This window comes from Lepidothrix coronata, unplaced genomic scaffold, assembly GCF_001604755.1.
Source record: "Lepidothrix coronata isolate B3197 unplaced genomic scaffold, Lepidothrix_coronata-1.0 Scaffold7, whole genome shotgun sequence".
Classification (NCBI taxonomy): domain Eukaryota; kingdom Metazoa; phylum Chordata; class Aves; order Passeriformes; family Pipridae; genus Lepidothrix; species Lepidothrix coronata.
In genome coordinates this window covers 2798501-2820397 of record NW_016690187.1, presented here as the reverse complement: position 1 = coordinate 2820397, position 21897 = coordinate 2798501, and the positions used below count along the sequence as shown (strand labels likewise).

General features: G+C 38.7%; 2 protein-coding genes across 2 annotated transcripts in view; both read right to left on the bottom strand.

The window, feature by feature from the left end:
• The window catches only part of LOC108507865 (aldehyde oxidase 2-like), a 47820-nt gene extending 30360 nt beyond the window's left edge, over positions 1-17460 (bottom strand). Inside the window, exons 1-12 of the mRNA XM_017836179.1 lie at positions 14392-17460; positions 12873-12930; positions 11924-12020; positions 11045-11153; positions 9972-10098; positions 8972-9033; positions 8409-8495; positions 6113-6193; positions 3903-4047; positions 2743-2835; positions 1720-1871; positions 946-1039 (exon numbers count right to left, since the gene is read on the bottom strand). Coding sequence (XP_017691668.1) covers positions 946-1039; positions 1720-1871; positions 2743-2835; positions 3903-4047; positions 6113-6193; positions 8409-8495; positions 8972-9033; positions 9972-10098; positions 11045-11153; positions 11924-12020; positions 12873-12930; positions 14392-14445 — 1159 coding nt within the window. The 5' untranslated portion in view covers positions 14446-17460. The remainder of the gene's footprint in view (positions 1-945; positions 1040-1719; positions 1872-2742; positions 2836-3902; positions 4048-6112; positions 6194-8408; positions 8496-8971; positions 9034-9971; positions 10099-11044; positions 11154-11923; positions 12021-12872; positions 12931-14391) is intronic.
• A 227-nt stretch (positions 17461-17687) lies between these two features.
• AOX1 (aldehyde oxidase 1) overlaps positions 17688-21897 on the bottom strand; it is a 42318-nt gene continuing 38108 nt past the window's right edge. The window contains 5 exon segments of the mRNA XM_017836169.1: positions 17688-18602; positions 18605-18634; positions 19531-19698; positions 21134-21322; positions 21889-21897. The exon segment at positions 21889-21897 is cut by the window's right edge and continues 57 nt beyond it. Of these exon segments, the coding sequence (XP_017691658.1) occupies positions 18534-18602; positions 18605-18634; positions 19531-19698; positions 21134-21322; positions 21889-21897 (465 nt within the window). The 3' untranslated portion in view covers positions 17688-18533.

The following is a 21897-nucleotide window of genomic DNA, read 5'->3' as shown; positions in this document are numbered from 1 at the left end:
AGAAGGAAACATTTCTGCATTGCAGATTCAAATTTGTTGAATCTGTGCAAAAGAATGTATTAAGGCCAATATGGCCTTAGAACTGTCTACACCACTCAGGATCTAGCCTTTTAGTGAAAGGCTAATCTAAGTTACATATTAGGTGCAATATATTTCCCTATATGAATGCTATAGTTCTCCATCACAGATAAAATACTAAGTATTTTATACTTTCTGGAAAAATACATGTCTTTCAAATGCTAATAATATTCAGAAAAGCAGTTATTTAGGTTTAAATATAGCTATTCTGTTTCTACTCAAAAGCTCTTTAGACCATTAAATCATTAAATCACAGTAACTTTTAAGAAACTATTCAAGCACTGCAATGAGATGGGGAATCAGCCCTGTACATCAAAGACAGTAGAAATGTTGCCAAGATTTTCCAAAGCTTTAGCTTGATTACTGGTAGCAATTTAAACACAGTGTACATGTATACACACACATACATATCCACAAAAGTACAGGTGACCTCAGGAGAAATTTCTAGGCCCTAAAAGTTTCTCTTAAAATGAAACAGGCATAAGCAATAAAAGCAAACAGTGTTGGAGTTACAAGACAGAGCTAAACTGTCTGATAAATGCAGCAATATAACCAAAGGCAGTGTAGAAAGGAGGCCTTTCTACCCATCAGGTGTGCTGACCTTACATTCATGAGATGGTTAGATGCTGCTTCCTTTTGTCTTGTGAAACAGAAAGACAGTGTTTTCTACTGGCAGATACTTTTTGCAAGTTATAATGACAAGCAAATACCAGGATAATGTTCTCCATTCTCCTGAATATACCATTCTAATTCATTTAGGAGATGCACAGTAGTATTTAATTTGAAAACTGTTACCTGTAGACATATTCTTTGTTGCAATGTTCTGCCTATCCCACAAAGGTATCTGGCAGGGGGCTCAAAGCTTACCTTCTGATGCCAAGTTGAGGACAGATTTGCCAACTGATAAGATTGGATTCAAGTCCCAGGATGATCCTCTGCTTACAATGTGTCCTCCTAAAGACTTTAACGAAAAATGAGGTTATTTTTAGGCTTGCCCTTCCCTTGTAACAGGGATCTGTATCATAACCCCATTTTATTTCATTAAAAGACCTGATGGAAGAACTTATATTTGTTTTGTTCAATTTTAAACAAAGTTCTACTTTTGTACATTTTAATGTAATTTAATCTATTGCTCCCTTCAAAAGCCCTTTCTCATATTGTCTCTGTTGACAGAGACCAGGTTCACTTTTTTGCCGGCCAAAGGCATGGCCATTCCCTTGAATTTTCTTCCTTAAAGGAAGAAATACAGGGTATTGCAGTAAGAGGATTTTAAAGGAAAATTAGGGACAAGATCAGAGATGCCTAATACATGATGGGTAAACAGCTATGTGTTGATAGTCAACTTAAAGCATGATTGGCTGCACTGTACAGCACCTTACCAGAGAATGTCCCTTTTCTTCTTTTCCCAGTCTCCTCCAGTTCTCTGCTCATCCACTGAGCAGGAATAGCAGAGTTTCTCTTGTCATAGTTCTCTGGATATTTGCCCTCACTAACTAGCCTAGGACTCCTAGTTATTTCACACAACATTTGTGATAGTAGTAACGTTTTAGCCTTATAAAGCACGATCCCAGCCTCATAATTGACATTCACACAGACATGTCTGTGGTGATGTCTTATTTACTGTCACTGCTGTACACATACCGCCATGCTCCTGATCTGTTCTCCAGCTAGAGTTCTCAGGTGCTGCAAGAGAGCTCGGTATGTTTTTGTTTTCTCTGCTGGAAGTTCTGTGACTGCCTTCATTAGGATGTCTCTGAGCTGGGCCAAGCAGCAGGCAGCTCCTATTACTAGCCCTGAAATCAAATGAGTTTAAACAGTGAAATCATCTTGCCACAGAATAAATGCAATATATAGCTGATATGGCCTCTAAAGAATTGCTTCTGTATACAGCTTTTGGCAGCAGGATGACAAAGAGAAATGATAGGAAGGTGGATTTTATATTACATGCAATAAGAAATGCAAGTACTACTTGCTTATTCAGCAATAGGTCCCACTATAAAGACATGCGTGAAAAATGTACATTGAATATTTTCACACAGTAGTGCACATCCCTTTTTTGTGCTGTGTATCCCCAAAGACACGAATAACAGTTGATTCAGGAGGAAGGATCGCCAAATTGTCGGAGTCTTCCAGGACTGAGCTGCAAACACTCTATCACACTCCCAGTAGTATCAGAGAAGCCACCACCATGGACTTCAGCGAACACTGAAGTAGCCCAGCCACTCCAAAGAAAATCCTATAGTATTTCAGATTGGAAATATATGTTTGAATATTTTGTGTTGAAAATCAAGCCCTAGCCTAATCAATACTTTGTGGACTTTGTTAGATATATAGTTGTGATAGAAAGGCTCTTGACCAGTTGAAAACAAAAATAAGGCTGACTTAGGGCCTTCCCCTATGCTTGCTGTCTGCAGAAATTTGAGATTTGAACAAATATATATCCACAGAACAGTTTAATAAATTATCTATCACAATCAATCCATCATTTCAAGACCATAGGTGAGCTGACATATTGGTTCAAAAGGCTCAGTGAAATGAGACAAAAAACTTAAAAGAAAGCTCCAGACCAATGAGATTCGATGGTTCTTGCTGCTTCAGGTGCAAGACCCAAGTTAATTTAGTTGCCATCATTTGTAACACAGTAGAGATAACTTGGAAACTTACCATCACTTGTGCTACTCACAACAAGCATTTCTGAAATCCTAACAGGATGGAGAATGATTGGATGATAGGCACCACTGTGATTTCTTTTGAGTCCTGAAAGGCGAAGTATGATAGTATGATTAGAGATGTGTTTAAAGAATTAACCATATTCCTGAACATGGAGACTGAAAAGTTCAAAACCACTGTAACTAAGTAGTTTCAGTGTCTTATAGGTTTTGTTATGCAATATCTTGAGTATCACATTTTACTGCTTTTACCAGGCCCATCTGAAGTTCAAAGTCTAATATTGTCTTTTCTGGCTCCTGTTCCTTGCTCCTCTGAACTGGTTTCTGGTCCTTTCCCATATCAAACTCAGATTTCACCTCTCACCTGAAAGCTATACACAATTCCACACATGCTTCATCATGTTTCTAGCTATTCACTCCACCTTTTTATGTGAGCTATATAATTTTTCTGCTTCCCTTGTTCTCTTCTTGTGCAATGTCTTTCTGATGACAATAAAGAGCTTTCCTTTGATGTAAAGAGACTTGAAGTTTTTAATTTAAGAGATTTGCCATCTTGCCAAGTACTGCATCATGGGAGTATATTACTAAACAAATGCCATGCCCATTGCCATACTAGGCAATGTACAGATATATAAAAGATCTAAAGGATTCTCTTTAGATCTGGGCCTTTGTTGTCTCAACAATGAAGGAAATATTCTTACCAAATTCATCCTGATGGATACTCCCTCAAAAAAAGTATACTAACAATTTCTAAAAACAAAACCCTGCCATCCATAATATGCAGAATTTAGCCAATGCCTGGATATCATGCCCTTTTCTGGGCATTATTTATTTTGTGATGCTCGATGTTAAATGGGATGTGAAATGTTTGCCTCTCATCAGCACGAGTCCTTCACAAATTGTGTCTCTGAGACCGAGGTTACTGAGGAAAGTTAGGCAGCACAGATTCTGGACTTGGGTGACAGCTGGTACTAGTCCTAATTTAGTTATTGATTTGCTGCAAAAAAGTCATGGGAAATTACATTGGCCTAAATATTGAAGCACAATCCTTGTGGTGACAAAATGCATTTAGGATCCCTGGAAGAGAAAATGCAGGATTATGTGCCTACTGCACAATGTAGTCCCTGTGTCAGAAGATCTTTTGTCCTTCCATACCCACAGTAGTGTTCCCCACAACCAAAGGTGCCTTTGGATACTTGGCTTTCAGCTTCAGAAGCTTCTTCAGGCTAGGAGGAGAAATCCATGTTGTTCTTTTGCCATGAAAAATCAGAGTTGTTCTTTGCTGCTCTTGAGCCATTCTCTGTGGTAGAAATGACAAAGACTTTGTAAATTTGACTAGTGCCAATAAAAATATAAATGAGCATATTGCTCAGTAGGACACTGTGTTATGATAGACAGTGAGACACTAATGGGGTTTTTCATCTGAGGTTCCTGTTGTGCTGAACAGTGCTGAGCTTTTATCCTAACTACATTATTGCTGAAGAAACTGAGATGAGAATGAACTAAATGACTTGGTAAGAGACACACTAAATGAATAGTAGGAGATTAGTCTCATGTTTCTTTCTCCTGCTCTGATGATTCTGAAAGACTCCCATTGTATATGATGTAAACAATAAAGCAATGTGACTGGACTTAGTGGGAAATAGGGATGCCAAAATCTCACTGCACATGTGACAGAAACAAGATGTATTCTCTTAGTCAGGGAAGATCACTACATCCCCATTTGCTGAGAGTCATGTATCTACTATACTAGATCCAAACTAGTTTCTATAATAGGTAAAATGCTTTTAGAAATAAAAATACCTACTTTCCCATTTGTCTGCAAGGACTAGTCTTTTCAGAGATATTGTCTCCTTGGGATAGTTGATCAGAATTTACATTTTTGTTAAATAAAGTGGTTTTCCAGCACCTCCTGTCTTACAAAACTATATAATTTTTTTTTCCACCCTGACAATATCATACATGTTCTTTTCATATTTGACAAGTGCCATGTGGAATCATAATTTCAAAATATGCAAAAGCAATCCCTGCGAAACACCTGTCTTTGCAGACAATGCAGTAACAAACAGACCAGTGGACTAGCCAGAAAACAGTTCCAGCTATGGACTGGCCTTCTAGGTAAAAGACATATCTGAAATACAAAAAAGGAGCTATGTGTCTGTGGAAGCAATCATAATCCTACTGGCATGGGCACCTCATGTAGCCTGGAGAAGCAGTTCCGTCCTCCTGGCAGCTCAGTCTGAACACGTAGAGCAGATGATGGCACCTCCTTTCTGGCTGACTAGCTTTTTCAGCCAGCAGCACTTTAGCCAAGATCTTTAATCCAAGTATAAAATTTGCAAAATATTCACTTAATACTTGCACTTTTAAAGCATGAGTCTCTCCAAGACAGGTCAATAGCAGAAAAGCAAATCTACTTTCCACTTCATGGTTTCATAAAGGAGCTTATGGCTTACTGAGCATGTTCTGCACTGAGAGACAATCATTAAATAATAAAGATGCACTCTATGACAAATGTTTACAAAACCAACTACCACGCAGTGAACAGCATTTTGTAGTACAGTGACAAACCAGAGAACTGTACCATGTATTTTCAGAACTCAAATGAACTTTTGTGCCTCTAGGGTGGTAGAGCAAGAACTAGGGTATCAGCGAGAACTGCCCACGAATTGCAAAAGGAGTGCACGCAAGGAATTTCATAAGAAGCTGCTGAAACATGAGCGAGGATTAAAAAACCGCCTGGAGCTGCCTGCTTGGATTCTGCTCAGTTTGATTTGGGTAAACCCTGCCCTGCTATTTTCACAGATCTCTTCTCTTGCCTCTGTCTGCAGATTATGGGCACTTTTCTCCTCCTCCTCTTTTTAAGTTTCCATCTGTGAGTTTCCAATAACTACTGCAATAAACCCTCTTTTTTTCCTCTTCAAGTCATTTGCCTTTCCTGTGGACCTGCCTGTAAGTCCAGTCTCAGATTGCTAGGGTCTGTTTACCAGCTGGAAGCAAACAATGACTTGAATCCAACAGAGAATACAAAACAGAAAAGATGGAAAGTGCATTTGGGATCTTTCAAAGTAAATACTGTATTCCACAAAAAAGCCAACTGGTCCAAAATAACGGTCATGAGTAAGGAGCTCTTTTGGGAAATGTTGGTTCTGCAGAGGCAAACAATTTGCTTTTTAAATATGATCTATTTGTAATAATGACAACATGCGGATTGTCCACATTGAAATGCCTCATTATTTGTGACTAAAACTAGTATTTTCTATTTGTCTGAGGATAGATGTTTCAGTTTCACAAAAACATAAGGTTTTCAACTTCTGTAGGAACTCAGTCATGCTTGCAAGATAACAGAAGTCAGTAAGGCCTACCATTAGTTCAGGAGGAAATATAAATTCCTGTGTTGGATCCATGGGCAGGAATTGTTCTGGATTGCAAAGACCTGAAAGGATCTGCAAATAAATTGGGGGGGGGGGAAGAGAGAGAGAGCAGAATGCACATATTCAGACTAAGTTGCAAGTCTTTGTCAACAGATGAGATTCTTTCCTACTGTGAGACAGTTTTGACACTTTATAGGTTGTGTTCAAAAATTCAAGATCCCCTAACTAATTTCTAATCTTTAGTTTATTCACAGACTACTCAAAAGATGGACTACTCAAGAGACAGACTATCATACCAATCCCTCTCAAGCCTTTGCTTGAAATACATCAAGCTTCAAGAAAAATCTTGCAGTATTTCCTGAAACTGGTCATAGCAAATGTATTGCACCACACTGGGTGCAATGTGTGCTGTGGGAAGGTGCAGGGCTGGATGGTATAGTTATGTTCTGTTCATAACTGTGTCTCTTAAGGAGCTTTCTGACAGAGCTTGACATGACAACAAATAATGTCCATCTGATCAGAAAGAATTGTTTTCTGCTTTAGGAGAGCCTTATGCAAAACTCCTCTTCAGCCTTGCATAAGCACTTCAAGAACCGAATGTTAACAGTGCACCATAAAAATTAGCTTTTTCTACTTGTTCACAGCTGTCTTTTTTCTGCAGAGGCCTCTGGTGAGGCTATCCATCTTCTGAGCTTTCAGAAGCTTACATAAAAGAAGACTGAATGTGCTATGCTAGCAGAACTGGTTTGTATTTTCTGCCTCACTGATTTATTTGTGGAATCAAAAATCCTGTCAAACCAGAGAGCAACAGGTCTCAAGTATATTGAAAGGGGAAAAAAAATTGATATATCGTAGTATGAAGTCTCTTATTCCTTCCCCAATCAGTCATTACCTCTGAACAGATTGTGGCCTTGGTAACTATAAGATCTGGCTCTGGATGACTTAGTCTACTGATTGACGCCATTGATGAAATGGCAAAAAAAAATTCTGTGTCTGCTATGATCCTCACGATAGTTAGGGACTAGACTTGGATGAAAGCAACTAGGAGGAATGCAAATCATGAAAGCCAAATAAGAGGGCATCCAAAGGAACTGCTGTTTTGTAATTGGCAACTACTCCATTGCTAGACTTGTGCTTCAAACAACCTCGGCAGCAGCTCATCAACAATTTTCAGTTCTTAGAGGGGCAGAGGCAACACATAGGTGCACAAATGTCCGCACATCCAGTCACACTCCTTGGAGCTCTACAGTTTTTTCACTGTCAAAACAAGTTTTCTTCCAATCACCCAAGACATTTTGCTTTATAGATTTCTTAGAGATTTTCAGTCAGAGAAAATTCATCTAAGGAATTAAAATCCTCATTCTGATGCAAGATCAGTGTACTATGGCCTCTTCTTACAGGTGGATGAAGAGAAGACAACAAGTTCTTAGATGCACACAGGGAATGGAGGACCTTTTTGAAGCAGGATCCTCCTTATGTATACTGGAGCTCCCATATGTACCCTTAAACATAATAATTGCGGAACCTTTGACAGGACAAACACAAATGAGGTGACTTGTGATTTTACAATGTGCATATGTAAAGTGAGAATAAAACAACGTGTATTTTGAAGCAATACCAATACATCGGTTGCAATACAATACAGGAGAATGAGACACAGTTGCAATACAATACAGGAGAATGAGACACTTCCCTCAAGATCTTGGAGCCACTAGCAACACAGTAATGCTTATGAAAGGCTTTACAAGTATACACTGACACTAAACAGCAATAGTTTTGTTTCATCTTCAGGAATTCAGATTTGGTGTCTCAAGCACACAGAAACAAGTCATGCTGATGGCTGCAAAACTTCTGTTATGGGAGTTCAACTTCACATCAAGGTCAGCTTTTTTAAGAAAGCTGTCGCTGACCAACGGTTTTCTTCTTCACACACAAAAAAGCAGACATAAATGTTTAATATTGAGATCCACACTCTCACTGGAAAATGTCACTAAATAAGTAAGCCATCTGAGGAGCGGCTGAGGTCACTTGGTTTGTTCAGCCTGCAGAGGAGGCACCTGAGGGGACAACTGCGGTTACAACTTCCTCGTGAGAGCAAGAGGAGGGGCAGCCACTGATTTCTCTGTGGTGACCAGTGACAAGACCCCAGGGAATGGCCTGAAGTTGTGTCTGGTCTAAATATCCAAAGCTAGAAAAGTAGCTGCTGCCATAGTTAAAGACCACCCCTTCCTACAAATCTGACAACGCAAACAGGAGTTAAAAAGAAAAAAAATCTATTGTAACTTACCTGACCCCCTGTAGAAGATGAACAGACACGTTCCTCCTGATCCAAGCAACATTGTCCAGTTCCTCTGAGTTGGCAACACGTTGGCTCCTAAAGAAATCATATTCTATTATATAAAAGCAATGAGGCAGCTTAGTGATTTATTTGTAAATTAATGTTTTGATGCTTCCTATTCCAAATTAGATTTGTTCAGCCATTTGAAGTTGCTCCAGGAGACCCCTTAAACCATAGGACCCCTAGGAGTGAGTTCCCTTTGGGTACCCAGGTATGCATGAAGTAAATGGAAAAAATCAAAATTACTTCAGTGGTGTTTAGATCAAGTCCTTGTAACTGATGTGAAGGATTTTCCACTGCATTGCAAGGGTACATGTAAACCAAAAGTCAATGGTGGCTGTAAGCTCTTGGCACATTTGCAAACTAAAAGAGCCAGATTTTCCAAAGGCTCAACCGAAAAAAGATTTTCCAAATGATGCAAGATTCCAGATAGGTAATTCAAAGAGGCTCAGCCTTTTCAGATACCAAAAACTATCCCAAAATAAGAAATACATTTGAAAACACTGACCTACCCTAGCAAAAGATGTGTAGCTGTCTATAATTGGCCTGTATCCTGTGCAACGGCACAAATTACCTGAAATAAACCATATGATAATCAATCATAAGAAACCAGAACAATGTTCGGAAGCACCAGCACAATTGGAAATGATTTGGCATCAAACCTGCAGATACAAAATGCTGAAATTTATGTCCCTATGCTCAAATGGGCAAAATCACATACGTAAAAATAAGAAATATTACTCCAATAGTGATTACATTATTAAAATTTATTATTTTTAAGGCCATTTCTAAAAATAATATTAATTACTTTATGTGAATGCATGTAAAAAAATCAAATTATGAAAAGTATCCAAAAGTAAATTCTACAATTACTAGTACCACTACAGTGTTTGGGTTTTACAATCAAATCCAAAATCTACTGCCATCCATCACTACGATGATTTTCATATATAATTAGAAGAAGTAATAAAATCTCTACTGCAATTTCTGGCATTTCGCTTATGAAATCAAAATCTTCTGATGGGAGGGGTTAATTACTTTGGAAGCTATAGGAGTGCTAGCAAACTTGGCACTTGAAAGTGAGTTGAAGTTGCTTTGCCTATTATAGTAAATATTGCTTGAAGAGCAAGACTGTTGTATCACTCAGTGAATACTTATACTCTTTCAGTATATTATACCTACTCTTTCAGCATATTCTTTGTAAAACTGTACTCCTACTGCACCATATTGAGGCTGTTGGTGCAGGAGGGCTATAAAAACAGGCTGTTCTAAATGCAGGGATTTTCAGAAATATTTATGCAGTGCTAAAATGCCACTGTGTATCCCTTTAGAAGCCTTGTGTGTGAACAATCTTTTGATGATTTTGAGATGTCCTTAAGCCATTATGGCTATATCAGAGTACCATCTACTGCCATCATCTACTTCTCTTTGAGTTAAATCATACTTATGACCTTGGCAATCAAACATGTATCCTTTTATTATACTTTTTACAATTTACTGCCTGTAACTTACCATCCAGAGCAGAAATAATCTGCTCCATGGAAGGTTCTGCATGGTTTCTCAGTAAGGCATACATGGACATCACCATTCCAGGGGTGCAGAAGCCACACTGGGAGCCATTGCATTTGGCCAGCCTTTCCTAGAACAAAACAGAACAACAGTCCAGGATGTGGCTTCACTGACTTTCTGAATAGCCATCTTCAGGTATGTCATCTACCAGCTGTAGGATGGCAGCAGCATTTTCACTATCCCAAATTCTCAGAGCAATCACCTAGTTAAAGGATAATACTTGCTCCAGTTTAGACCCTCATGATCCTAATTATGAGAATAGAATAAGGCCCGAGACTTTCCATTTAGACATCAATCATACATTAGGTATTTCTAACCAAGAAGGATAGAATACAGACTACCTCCTCAACCAGAGCTTCAGCACAGACCAGTCACAGAGTCGTGACTCTTGGAAAATAATATTGAGACAAAAAGAGAATGTTCAGAAAACATTCTTAAATCTATGTGGTCAGACTGTGATTTTCAGGGACAAGCCAGAGTGGAGGAAGTAAAGAGCTGACCTAATCCAAGGGAAATCTCTGGCACACAGATCAAATAAGCCTAATTTAATACCTGCCAGTCTGGTTGGCAGCTGGAATCATTCATCCCGTACTACACATATGCACAGACCGTTGTCCTCAGTGAGATGGCCAGAGGCCACGCTGGTGACTAAATGAAACTGACTGATGCTCTTTGTCCTTTCCCATCCCCTTCCGAAAGCTGGCATCCTACCAGCCATATGCTTGGATAGTCCTGTGTTGTGGAGATTGTGATGTGCTCCCTGCATGGGAGTACATTAGGAGGAGCTCCTTCCATGCTCCATACAGGGCCAATCACAACCAAGCAACTGTTGTATTAATTTCCTCAAACACTTGTTCATCTAAAAAGCTCAGACACCATTCAGTTTTTAGAACCCCTTCAGAGACTTTGCATTGCACAGACTCACAGCACCTTCTCACAGATCCCAGTTTTGTTACAGACATAGGACAGGACACTCTCATAATCTTGTAGCCTTACACAGTCCAGCTTACTCTCACCTGAATTGGATGAATCCGGGTTTTTATGCTTCCAACCCCTTCCACAGTAATGACAGCAGCACCATGCAGTGAACATAATGGGAGAAGGCAGGAGTTGGCAGGACGATGACTTTGATATGTGAAGGAGAACTGTGGCTTTAAATAGCTTTGTTGTATGAGTCCATGGAGGATGAAACAAAGGATATATACTCCAGCTAATCTAGAAATACTCTGACTTCTGACGTTAGAAAGACATGGGGAGAAGGATATGCAAGCGTAAAAAATCCTGCACTTGGACCACGACAGTATGCATCCTGCTCCTAGAGCTGGGACTTAGGCATTAAGTAATAGGCTCTTCTAATTAAAGAAGTGCAATGTGTAGTTAAAAGAAAAAAAAAACCCTACATGTTTTCTTAAAACCCAAAGTCTAGGACCAGCTGTGATGGAAGTCAGGCACAGCACTTCTAATGGAACAAAGTTTCAAGAGCCAGGGAGAGACAACCCAGAACTACTAACTCTGCTGTGGGAGAAACTGTACAACCACAATGTAATAAGTCTACTGCAAAAGTCCTTGGAGATTTTATCAGTGATTATGTGAAACAAGTAGTGAGAATTTATTAAAAGTGGCATATCCTCAAATAAGCACAAAGGACTTAGGAGAGGCAGATGACAAAAGGGCTGTTGAAATCTCAAATCATAAAGAACTCAGTCTAAAACATCATTTTCCCAGAAGGCTTGGGGGTTTGGAGTTTTTGTTTTGGTTTGTTTTTTTTTAAAGTATTGGAAAGGATCTAAATCTCTATTACTGTGTGATCATGAGTTCAACTCTGTAATTTCCCAGTGAATGTCAGTTTTCCCAAAACACTAAATTACTGCTTTCAAATATCAGCACCAGGATACTGTATCAGTTTGGCAACAGGATCATATGTGGATATCATCACAGTGCAGGCACCACAGCCTCCTACTCCACAGCCATATTTTGTACCTGAAAGACGGACTGCAAAGGAGACTGTTAAAGAAAAAAAATTACCATATTCAAAAGATATTTTTTCTTTATGTTCTTCTGAGTCTCCCTTGTTTTATCTGCATGTGCAGAACTGGAGGGTGCTCCCCTGTAAAAGGGATGGTTTGAGCAAATACAGCAATAGGTCTTATTAGCCTTACTCACAGTACTTTCCTAATCACTGCACATAATTATCTGTATCTCGTGTTTGCAAAACCGTATCAACAGATCTCAGTATGTTTCCAGTGCTGCTTCCAGAACATCCTAGGAAAACAGTGATTTTAATGGAGCACAATACCCAAGTGCACACACCTAAACCCTGTATGGAAGGACTCCCTCCATTATGTGCCTCAGCACAAAGGCTCCACACTCAAACCACAATCTCCTTCTGCAGTGCCCTGCAGTCCAGTGGAATCTACCACTTCCTTTCATCATTTCCCTTCACTTGCTTAACTTTAGAAGCTACATGGCAGCTTCTTAGCTGCCACTGAAGTCAACAGAGCCCTGACAGCAGTTAGCAACCTGAAGAGCCTCAAATAACAAAATAAAAGTAATAAGATAATAAAATAAGCTTATATAAAACTCTCTGAAGGACTGAGGCCTAAATAAATTGTTTACTGCAGAAGTAGTTCAAAATTTACAATGTTATACCCATATAACTAACACACACAATGCACATGCAGCACTGGATTGCTCTGCTGGGAACAAATGCAAGGCAAATTTTGTTATTTCTACTTATTGTTCTGTTTACGCTGGTTCCCAAAGAAAAGTGAAACAATCTTAATCCCCAGTTGCATTAATTTACAGACTTATAGAACTCAAAGGCAAAGTTCAAAAAAAGGATATGCTTCTTTCTTAGATAATACAGCAGCAATTCTTCAGGATCTGCCTGCCTTTCTATTACCTATGTTGTGAAATAAAAGAAAAAAAGAGATTATAGGTCAGAGAGGAATCTAAAATAACCATCTCACAAGGATTAATTATGATGTTTAAATGTAGTGATTGTGGATTAGTGTGGAGCATTTGTTTAGAAACAGGATGCTGTCACTTGATCATAATCTGCAGAATAAATGAGTGGGTCAGGCAATGTTGGTCAAATATGTGAAATAATTGCTTGCTCAGAGAACTGAAAGGGAAGAGAAGTTAAGTAAGCACTTGGAGAGACAAGACTAGAAGGAAAAGTGCCTTTGGCCTAGATCCTTTGTTGATTCCTAACAGCATGAATCAGAAATCCCTTCATTTTAAAGCCATGAACTTGTGCCTGCAAAAATTCTGCCTAATTTTATCTCCTTGAAGTTGATATTAACCCCTTCATTTGCAGAGACCCATTAGCATAACAGCAGAGGAAAATCTTAGTGTAAGAAGAGCAAGAGGGATACATATCTAACTATATTTTCATTCTAATTAAGTTTAACATGTATGAGTGGGCTTATGCAGGCCTTGCTTTATCCTTGTCTCGAGAATGTCGTTGTACCATCAGCGTGCTTGAAATTGTTGGATACAAGAAAACACAAACAACTTTGAAAAAAAATGTTAGGACCCATTGCTGCAGAATGACCAGAGAATGAACCTCAGGCTTCTCTCAACAATTCTGCCATATCAGCAGCATGCTCCAATTTACCACGTATAAGACAACATGGACTAGTTCAGGAATTTATACAGAAATGCAGAGTGAAATAAGGTTTCAGAGTATGTCTTGACATGTAATGACAGATAAAACATAACAGACAGAAAGAAGTTGAACTACTTTTCCTTAATTCACCTGGTCAAATTAAAGCCATTACCATCTCTCTAGAGTATAAAAGTGTTGACCAAAAAACTGAAAAATATCTCTAGAAAAGCAAGGTTGGTTAGCTGGTTTGGTTTTTTTAACAAATAAATATATTTCCTTCCTTTTACTTTATATCGTATTTTGGGTGACATTTTTGCTAGTAGAACTTCTCATTCACTTGACCTGCTAAGTAAGAAAATGCGACAAAATGTCTTAGAAAATGGAATGTGAGCATTTGGCATCAAGAACAGAAAAAAATTAGCTACCTCTTTTCTTTTAGTGAAATTCTGAAACTATATTAGTAATCTGCATATTCTTTTACTAGAAAGGCACTTCAACTACATCAACTTTAGGAGTACATTAATAAAAGATTTTAGTAAACAGATAACTATTTTTAATTCTAAAAATCTGTTTTATAAGAGGTGATACAAAGTCACTCACATTCTGTAAAAACCATGGGATAAAGTAGGAAAATCAAAGACAAGAGACGATTATCCATGAATAAACTGTTGCTCCAGAATAACAGTTTCCAAATGTGAACAGAAAATATTAAAGCCATGCTGTTCAAAAAAGAAAAAGCATTTAAAAACTTACCTTCCTGCCATTCACAAAAAAGACAAGCTCATCTGATTGTTGAGGGCAAGCCATGCTGTTGCATCAAAGTCTGAAAAATAAAGCTTTATGCATCAAGAGAAATTAATGAAATGCTCTATGGTCCTAAAGGTCGACTGAGTTTGCTTTGTCCTGCAGAGTTTAATTTGATGCTCAGTCTGCAAATAAGCAAGTGGGGAGGAGCCAGTGCAATGTATATTGTTTCTCAGCAATTAAAGCGTGGTCAGATGCCAACGCACCACCTCCTACTCCCTACCCCAGCTCTTCCCTGGTGACTTGAAATAATCTGGGAAGAATCTGAGCCCCTGTAACCTAAGAGACAACTGTGAGGGGGTACTTTTGGTTTGAGCTACAGGTGCCAGGCCTATTTATTTTATATTATGCAGTGAATTTAGAATACATAGGCATGTCTGATGCAAGAACCAAGGACAAGCAACATTACACATTTCTGTGGGGTGTCAAATGGAAAGCTGTGGAGCTGTGGTTCTCATTTACCTTGACCAGAACTATCCATGATTTTCTGTCTTCAGAGCAACCAAGTTTTAACAAAATCAACATCACTACTCTACACACATTTAAAATTTCCTTCTGGCTATCTCTATGCCATGCCAGCTCTATGTCCTTACTGCTGTGGGTACCATTATAAGATGACCATACTCAAGACATGCCATGTCCTTAAAGAGAGAAATCCCAAATACCGATTTGGAGTTCTAGATTCGCATCCATTTCTCTGTATGCCTGTCCAGGAAAAACAAGGTCATTAATCTTTATATACCTTATTACAGCCGGTCTTCTTTTTCTTTTTAAAGGGGAATTATGTATATGTCTTTCAAAAGTCTCCATTTATGTATGTGCATGTCTTCTGCTTCATTTACCATTTTCACATTTTCCAGCTAAGGTGTCTGCATTTCATTTAGAGTCAGTGTAGGCTTGCAGGACAAAGTAGTCAGTCCCTGATCTTCTAACACTCCCCATCAGAAGGCAAAAAAATTATTCTCAGCAGAGATATGCTGCTGCTTTTGTGATTTAGCCCTTAATTTACGCCTGAGAGCTGCAACAACACAAGCACTGAAGCCATGTCAGTCACCAGGTCCCTGTAGGCAAAAGCCCTAATGCGTCCTGCCAACTGTAGCATCAGTGTAGTATTCCAGGTGTTGTAGGTATGACAATGCAGTTCAAAGGCCTGAGAACAGAAGGAACCAGACCAAATACCTGATTTTGGCAGAACAATATCTATTTAGAGACTACTAGCCCTCCAAACCAGATCCTAGTATTTATATTAGGTGTTTAAGCTTACACCACACAGAATGGGACTGCGGAGGGTGAATAATTGTAAGAAACACTTCTCTTAGGAAGAAAATTAGTAGAAAGAGTTCTTCTCAAGCATCTCCAGTTTGGGTGTAATTGTGCAGTTACAGTGCACATTAATGTGCAGCCATCCGGTATGTCAGTGCCTTTGGAGCTCCAACATTTCTGTTTGTTTATCTCCCTGTATAGTCCAAGAAAATTCCTTTCATAATATCCCAGGGTAGCTATAGTATCATCTGCCAGGATGGTTAACTGCTGATATTTCTAGCTTCCATGCAGTTTTTCAAACACCTAAAAGCCAGCAAACAGTTTAATATGTTTGGACCCAAAATAAACAACAACTCATATTTGTTACATGTATAGAATTTACTGAGACAACTAGACAACAGTGCCACTTGTAAAGAGGCAGGGAGGAATCTTTGTCAATAATGACTGAGAAATACAGACAAGCAGACAAGATTTGCACTGCAGACAACAAAGTGTGGGTCTAGAACACGATGAGTCCTTGGAGTGCAAACACCTCAGCACTGTAGATGGGGAGATGCCATTGCCTGTGAGGATCGGGCAATGATTTTGGAAGATTTTACTTGTCTGGAACTAACTAGCACCTGTGCTGATGCATAGGCACATAGGTTAACAACAGAAAATGTAGCTTCCCCCCAGTTCAGTAGACCTATAGGCTCCCTGCTTCAGCATATCCCAGAATTTACACGTATTTTTTGGCTGTTATAGATATGTGGGGTTGTGAGCTGTCATTGACAAACCCATGCAGTGAAACTAAGAAGCTGTTTCAAATCAGAAAAACGAATTGTGGCGGCAGCATTCACATTTAATTCGATTTATTGATCTTCTAACAATAAATAAAAGCCAAAGTAATACAAAGAAAGTGAAGAAAAAGAAGTAAAAACCAATAACACTTCAGCTGCCTAAATCACACTTTCAGTGCCACTTCAGATGATTTGCTATTACCTGCTTGACCTCCAGTTGCTATATCATATCTTCCAGTCCTGTGCTCTCCTACGCCTCTGCTGTCTTATGATATCTAAGATGGTCTGGACAGCTATGTTTAAGCAGCTGCATTTCACCTACTCATAGTGGTTACAGAGAGACAAACTGAAGCAATAAAGATTTCATATCTTAACAGCCAATACAAAAGCTGTTTTAAGCTACTGACCTGATTTCTGTCACAGATACAGCATCAACTTGTAAAAGGGACAGAGGGCAAGAAGAGAAAACTGTGGAAAATTGAGAGGCAGTGAAATAATAAGAGCCTACAGGCTGACATGTCAAACAAATTAAAGCCATTTACTTTCAGTAGGAATGGCAGTTGTCATAGTGCTGGAGCAATGTGACCTGTGAGTAAGTGGAAGAGCAATCCTCATGCTTAGCAAGGAATAACTGATGCAGAGGTTCACTGAAGCCACACAGTGAACATCTAAACTACTGATTTTCCCACTTCTGCTTTATTATTGAAGAACTTGCTGCAATTTTTCTGGTGCTACTTAAGGTAAGTTTTGTAGACTCACTAAAAAAGTGAAGTGTTTTCTCTATGCTAGGATGCATCCCACATCAAAGCCAGATCAAGCATCCCAGATCAAGCGCAAATGCCATGGAGATTTGTGTATTTGTGTGTGTGCACATTCAGAACTGAAATCTTGTCTTCGCACTTGAAGAGCAGGAAGGGCTGATGTTGTCAATGAGTTCAATATTGTGGATTCTGATGCTGAAAACTAAATATTGTGACTGGAGCTTTCATAACTTGAAAGTTACTTCTTGGTCTCGCCAAAGGTTACAAATATATACATACTTTAAATGTATTAACATCAGAATTTTTGTTACCATTTAATATAGTGTTACTTTATATTTTCCTGTTTTCTCCAGGTGCTACTGCTCGGGTGTGGTCTAATCCCATTGTATGCTAGCACCATTAGATGTTTGATCTTTGCAGAACATCTTTTGATCTCATTATGTTTTTTTTTTATTTGCTTTATTTCAGGAGTGGCCAAGAGTAGGAGAAAGCTCTTAATTGCACTTTCATGGCTTAATACACTCCTGAGTACAGGATTAAGCACTGGTTAAGAATCCTTTCCAGGGACAGGTTCATCCAGTCTCCCATTCAAAGCACATTGAACTCCATGTCAGTTTTTACATTAAGTTCAGAGGCTTTTGGCTTGCCCCATGAGAAAAAGAAAGCTTCTGGTGGAAATTACAACTAAGTGACTCTGCCAACTTTCAGAATAAAATTCATGTTCTATATATGTAGGCCAACTTGCCTGGCATAGCGAAAGAGAATCATAACTCTTGTTTCTTGTGTGTTTTTGACACAAAGATGTCTGTCCCAAAAGAATCTAAAGAAGCTTTACTACAAGTCAGAGCATCACTTCTGATCAAAAAGGGACTGAATCCAATAAATTCTGAGTCCTTGACAAAGATCTCTGCCCTCACACTCCACTGCAAGATTCAGATCCAAATTAGAAAATTAGCTGAAGCCATTACAAAATCATTTATCATATGAAGTTGCCGGGTGTAATAAGTGGCAGTAAGTTATCTAGCATACCTTTATACTTCATCCTAATTTTCCTTTCCTACAGCATTTGAGCTGTGCTGTTCAGCAGACCTTTCTTGTTGAATACATATACTTCAAATGCAGAAGATGTATTTCTAGCAACTAAATGCAGTCATTTAAGTGAAATACTGTAATGAATATACTGGAGAAAGAATGAAGATAAGGATAGAAGATGTAAAGTGCGTATTTTTGGTAGATGATTCTATTCTGAAAATAAGAAAATGAGAAAATATATGTAACTGTGTGTTGGTTAGTGTGTCTTGGAGCGGTAAATCAGTTCTCCATTCCGGTCTTTGTCATTCACACAGATGTGGCCTGAAGAGCGGAGGAAGCAGCTTCATTGTTTGCCATCTAAGAGACAAGCAAGAAATGAAAAGAGTTACTTTACTTGACTGGAAAACTCCCAACATTGCCCTTATCAGGTGCTTCCAAGTCACTCAGCAGGGTATTATGTAGGAGACACCTACAGAGGGTGGCTGGAAGGAATGTCAGTAATAACTGAGGTCAGGGCTAAACAGAGATGGAGAAGGTCCCTGCCCTGGTGGACCTCACCTCCTGCAAGTTCCTGCAAAGAGAGTAAGCCCACAAACCTACTGAGGCAGGGGCCAGAAGTGCCTCACCACAATCACAGAAATACCATGGGAGTAACCTGTGACTGAAAGCTCAAGAGTTTCCATAGCAGAGCCTCAGAGTTTCAGGGCACAACATGAATTTATATGCTGACAAGGACCTTGCCTCACTAAATAAAAAATTGCACAGAAAAGGAATTGTAATAGCAGTGGGAACATGACTACAGTGAACAGTTGCAGAAACCCTAAAGGATCAGTATTATGAGAACTGTGTTGCCTCGTTTTCCTTCTTCTGTATCTTCTTGTTAGCTCTGAGTTAATTGTTTTTCTCCCAAAGAGTACTGGGCATAGCAAGGAGTACCAGAATGAGGTGACAGTGCCAGAGTGCTAGCACCTGGAAGGAGACTGAAGATGCCTGGAGGCTGATCCACTGCATGTCAATAAGATGAGCTATTGAGTCTTCTGTGGGATTTGACATACAGAAGAAAGGAGTGGGCTACAGGGAAAGAGGGAATTGTAAAAATTCTGTAAATTTCAAAGGAAAAAAAATATACCAGGCATTTCAGTTACAAGGAGCTGTATACAAAGCACGACCAATTGGAGACATCATGAGGGTGCACTTGTATACACTTGTACCCAGCAACAGTTAAATAGACCCTACCCCCATCCTTCTATTACCAGCTCAGTAAAGTCATCAGCACAGCTTGCCCGTATTTGTTCAGCAGTCAGAGGGCTGTTCAGTGTAAAGGGCTTCTTCAGTCCTCTTTCATTCCTCACATTAGTTACTGCATCTCTCAAAGCGAAGAACACAGAGCATCCCAAGAAAAGTCCTGCCTCACCTATTCCCTGAAAAGGAAAAAAAGTCATATGGGTGTAGGTTTTGAGCAAATGGGAGGAGTACATGCCAGATGAAAATCAACTAAAAAGTTTAAAACCAGTCATTCAAGAACTGTTTCATCCTTCAGTAAGGAGGTTTATTTTAGATTTAGAGGAGGCAAGCTTAGATCACATCAAGTCCTCTGAAGGTAGCTGCTTCCAGTGTGCTAAAAAGGTTGATTTGAAGTGTCAGCCATTGTTTTTTAATCCTTTTGGCTCATTGTTAAACTTAAATTTAGAATAACTAGCAGATAAAATTAAAACCATCCGAACCCAGGTACAGCTAAAACTAAGGAACAAAGCTTGAACTCTTGGTAATTCCCTGCAGACAAATACCACTGATCTCAGTGGGCTTGACATCCTCTCACCAGTTCTGCCAGAAGATTCACATTTGTTTCTTACCTCAAAGATGGGTCAAATCCACCCTTATTCCATAGTCCTCTCAATGCTTTGGTATTAAATATTTTAATCTGAACTGCATTGGGATATTGCAATTGAATCTTACATATCTCTTGGCTAAAATCAGAGAACCAAGTATTTTCCCCAAATATGCTGCATGAACACAGAATTACCCCTTCTTACAGTGAATTTTAAGGGTAATTACTGGAGATAAGTTCACAGAAAAGCATAAACATTCTGTTTGAAGAAGGATATTAGTGTCAGTTCTCTAGCTTTTCTCCCAATCAACTGTTACTCCTTCACCTAGATGATTTTTTTTTCAAATTCAGACAGCTTTAAATAATTTTGAAGGATCTTTAATAATATTCTTTAATAATCTTTTTGTTCTTTATTAACTCTTGCTGTAAAATATGCTTTTTCCTTCTATTGTGCTGTTTCATTTTACTGTGTTCTAAAAGCAAACCTAATACTTGGAACAGATGGAAATTTTCACAATTACCTTCATACTGATTTACCATTACTATTTATATGAACCTGACCAGAATATTTGCTGGTGTAAATTGAAACAATGATTACACCAAGTGAAGACTTGAGCCAGTCTCTCATATACACACGTGCAGTTCTATTTTGTATTGCACAGCACACACAAGTAAGCTGCACACTCTCATTGGCATTATGATTTCTCCATCCATTGCTTTAGTATTTTTATTCTAACCCTTCAGTTTATCACCATATTTTAGAAGTATGGTTTTAAATTTAGCTTGTAGCTTCTGTGTATGGTCTGTTAACAAAACCCTAAAATCACTACTTGCCAATGAAAGTGATGCAACAATATCTCACATTATGTCTTTTCTTATTAGCTTTCCTGATGTCATAAATAAAACAATTTACTGGACACTTGTTTGAAATGCTAAAGAAGAACTGAAAACTTATACATGTTTTATACCAGAGTAATTTCTCTGTTTGTTCTGGGATTTAAAATTAGGCTCTGTGATGTTTTGCTTACCTTGGACGCATAGATGGCATAAGGATTTTGGGAAGATGACAGCAGGGAAACACTAAACTGTTCTGGAATATCACAAACAGCAGGGATCTTATACTGATCTGGACCCCGAGTACAGAGGACTCCTTCTGGAGAGTACTTTAATTCCTCCATTGTGTACAGTCCAATGCCTTGAACAAAAGCACCTTCAATCTTTAAATAAGAAAAGAAATAGCATTATGTTTGGTTCAGTGAGTAAAACTTTGTCAAGAACTGATTTGTTTCATTGTCTGTTAAAAAGCCTTTTTCTTTTCTCTTTGACTAATGCGATTCTTCAACATTTTGGGGCAGCTGTGACAATAAAAGCTTTCACACTCCTCTCTCATACCTGAGAGGACAAATGCTTTCATGATGAAGTGATGAGATCTGTGGACCAGCCTGCAATGAATAAAGGTATTTCCCTGCTATCAGGTGGGCAGGGCAGGTCAAACAACTTGGAGACTGCAGATCACAAACAGAATTTAAGTCCAGTAGACAATACATATATATAGATATTACACATTGCCCTCATGGGTAAAATTCAAGCTTCATTGACATCTACAAAGCTCTGACACTAACTCAAATGGGGCAAGTCTATAAGCAAAAGACCTTCAAATATTATCTATGATTTTATAATCTAGTAAGAAATGAATGTTTTCTGAACTAATGAGGTAATTCTCACTTCAGATAAGGATATCAATGTAACAGAAATAAGACAGCAGAAAATTCTTTGCACATACCTGTCCTAT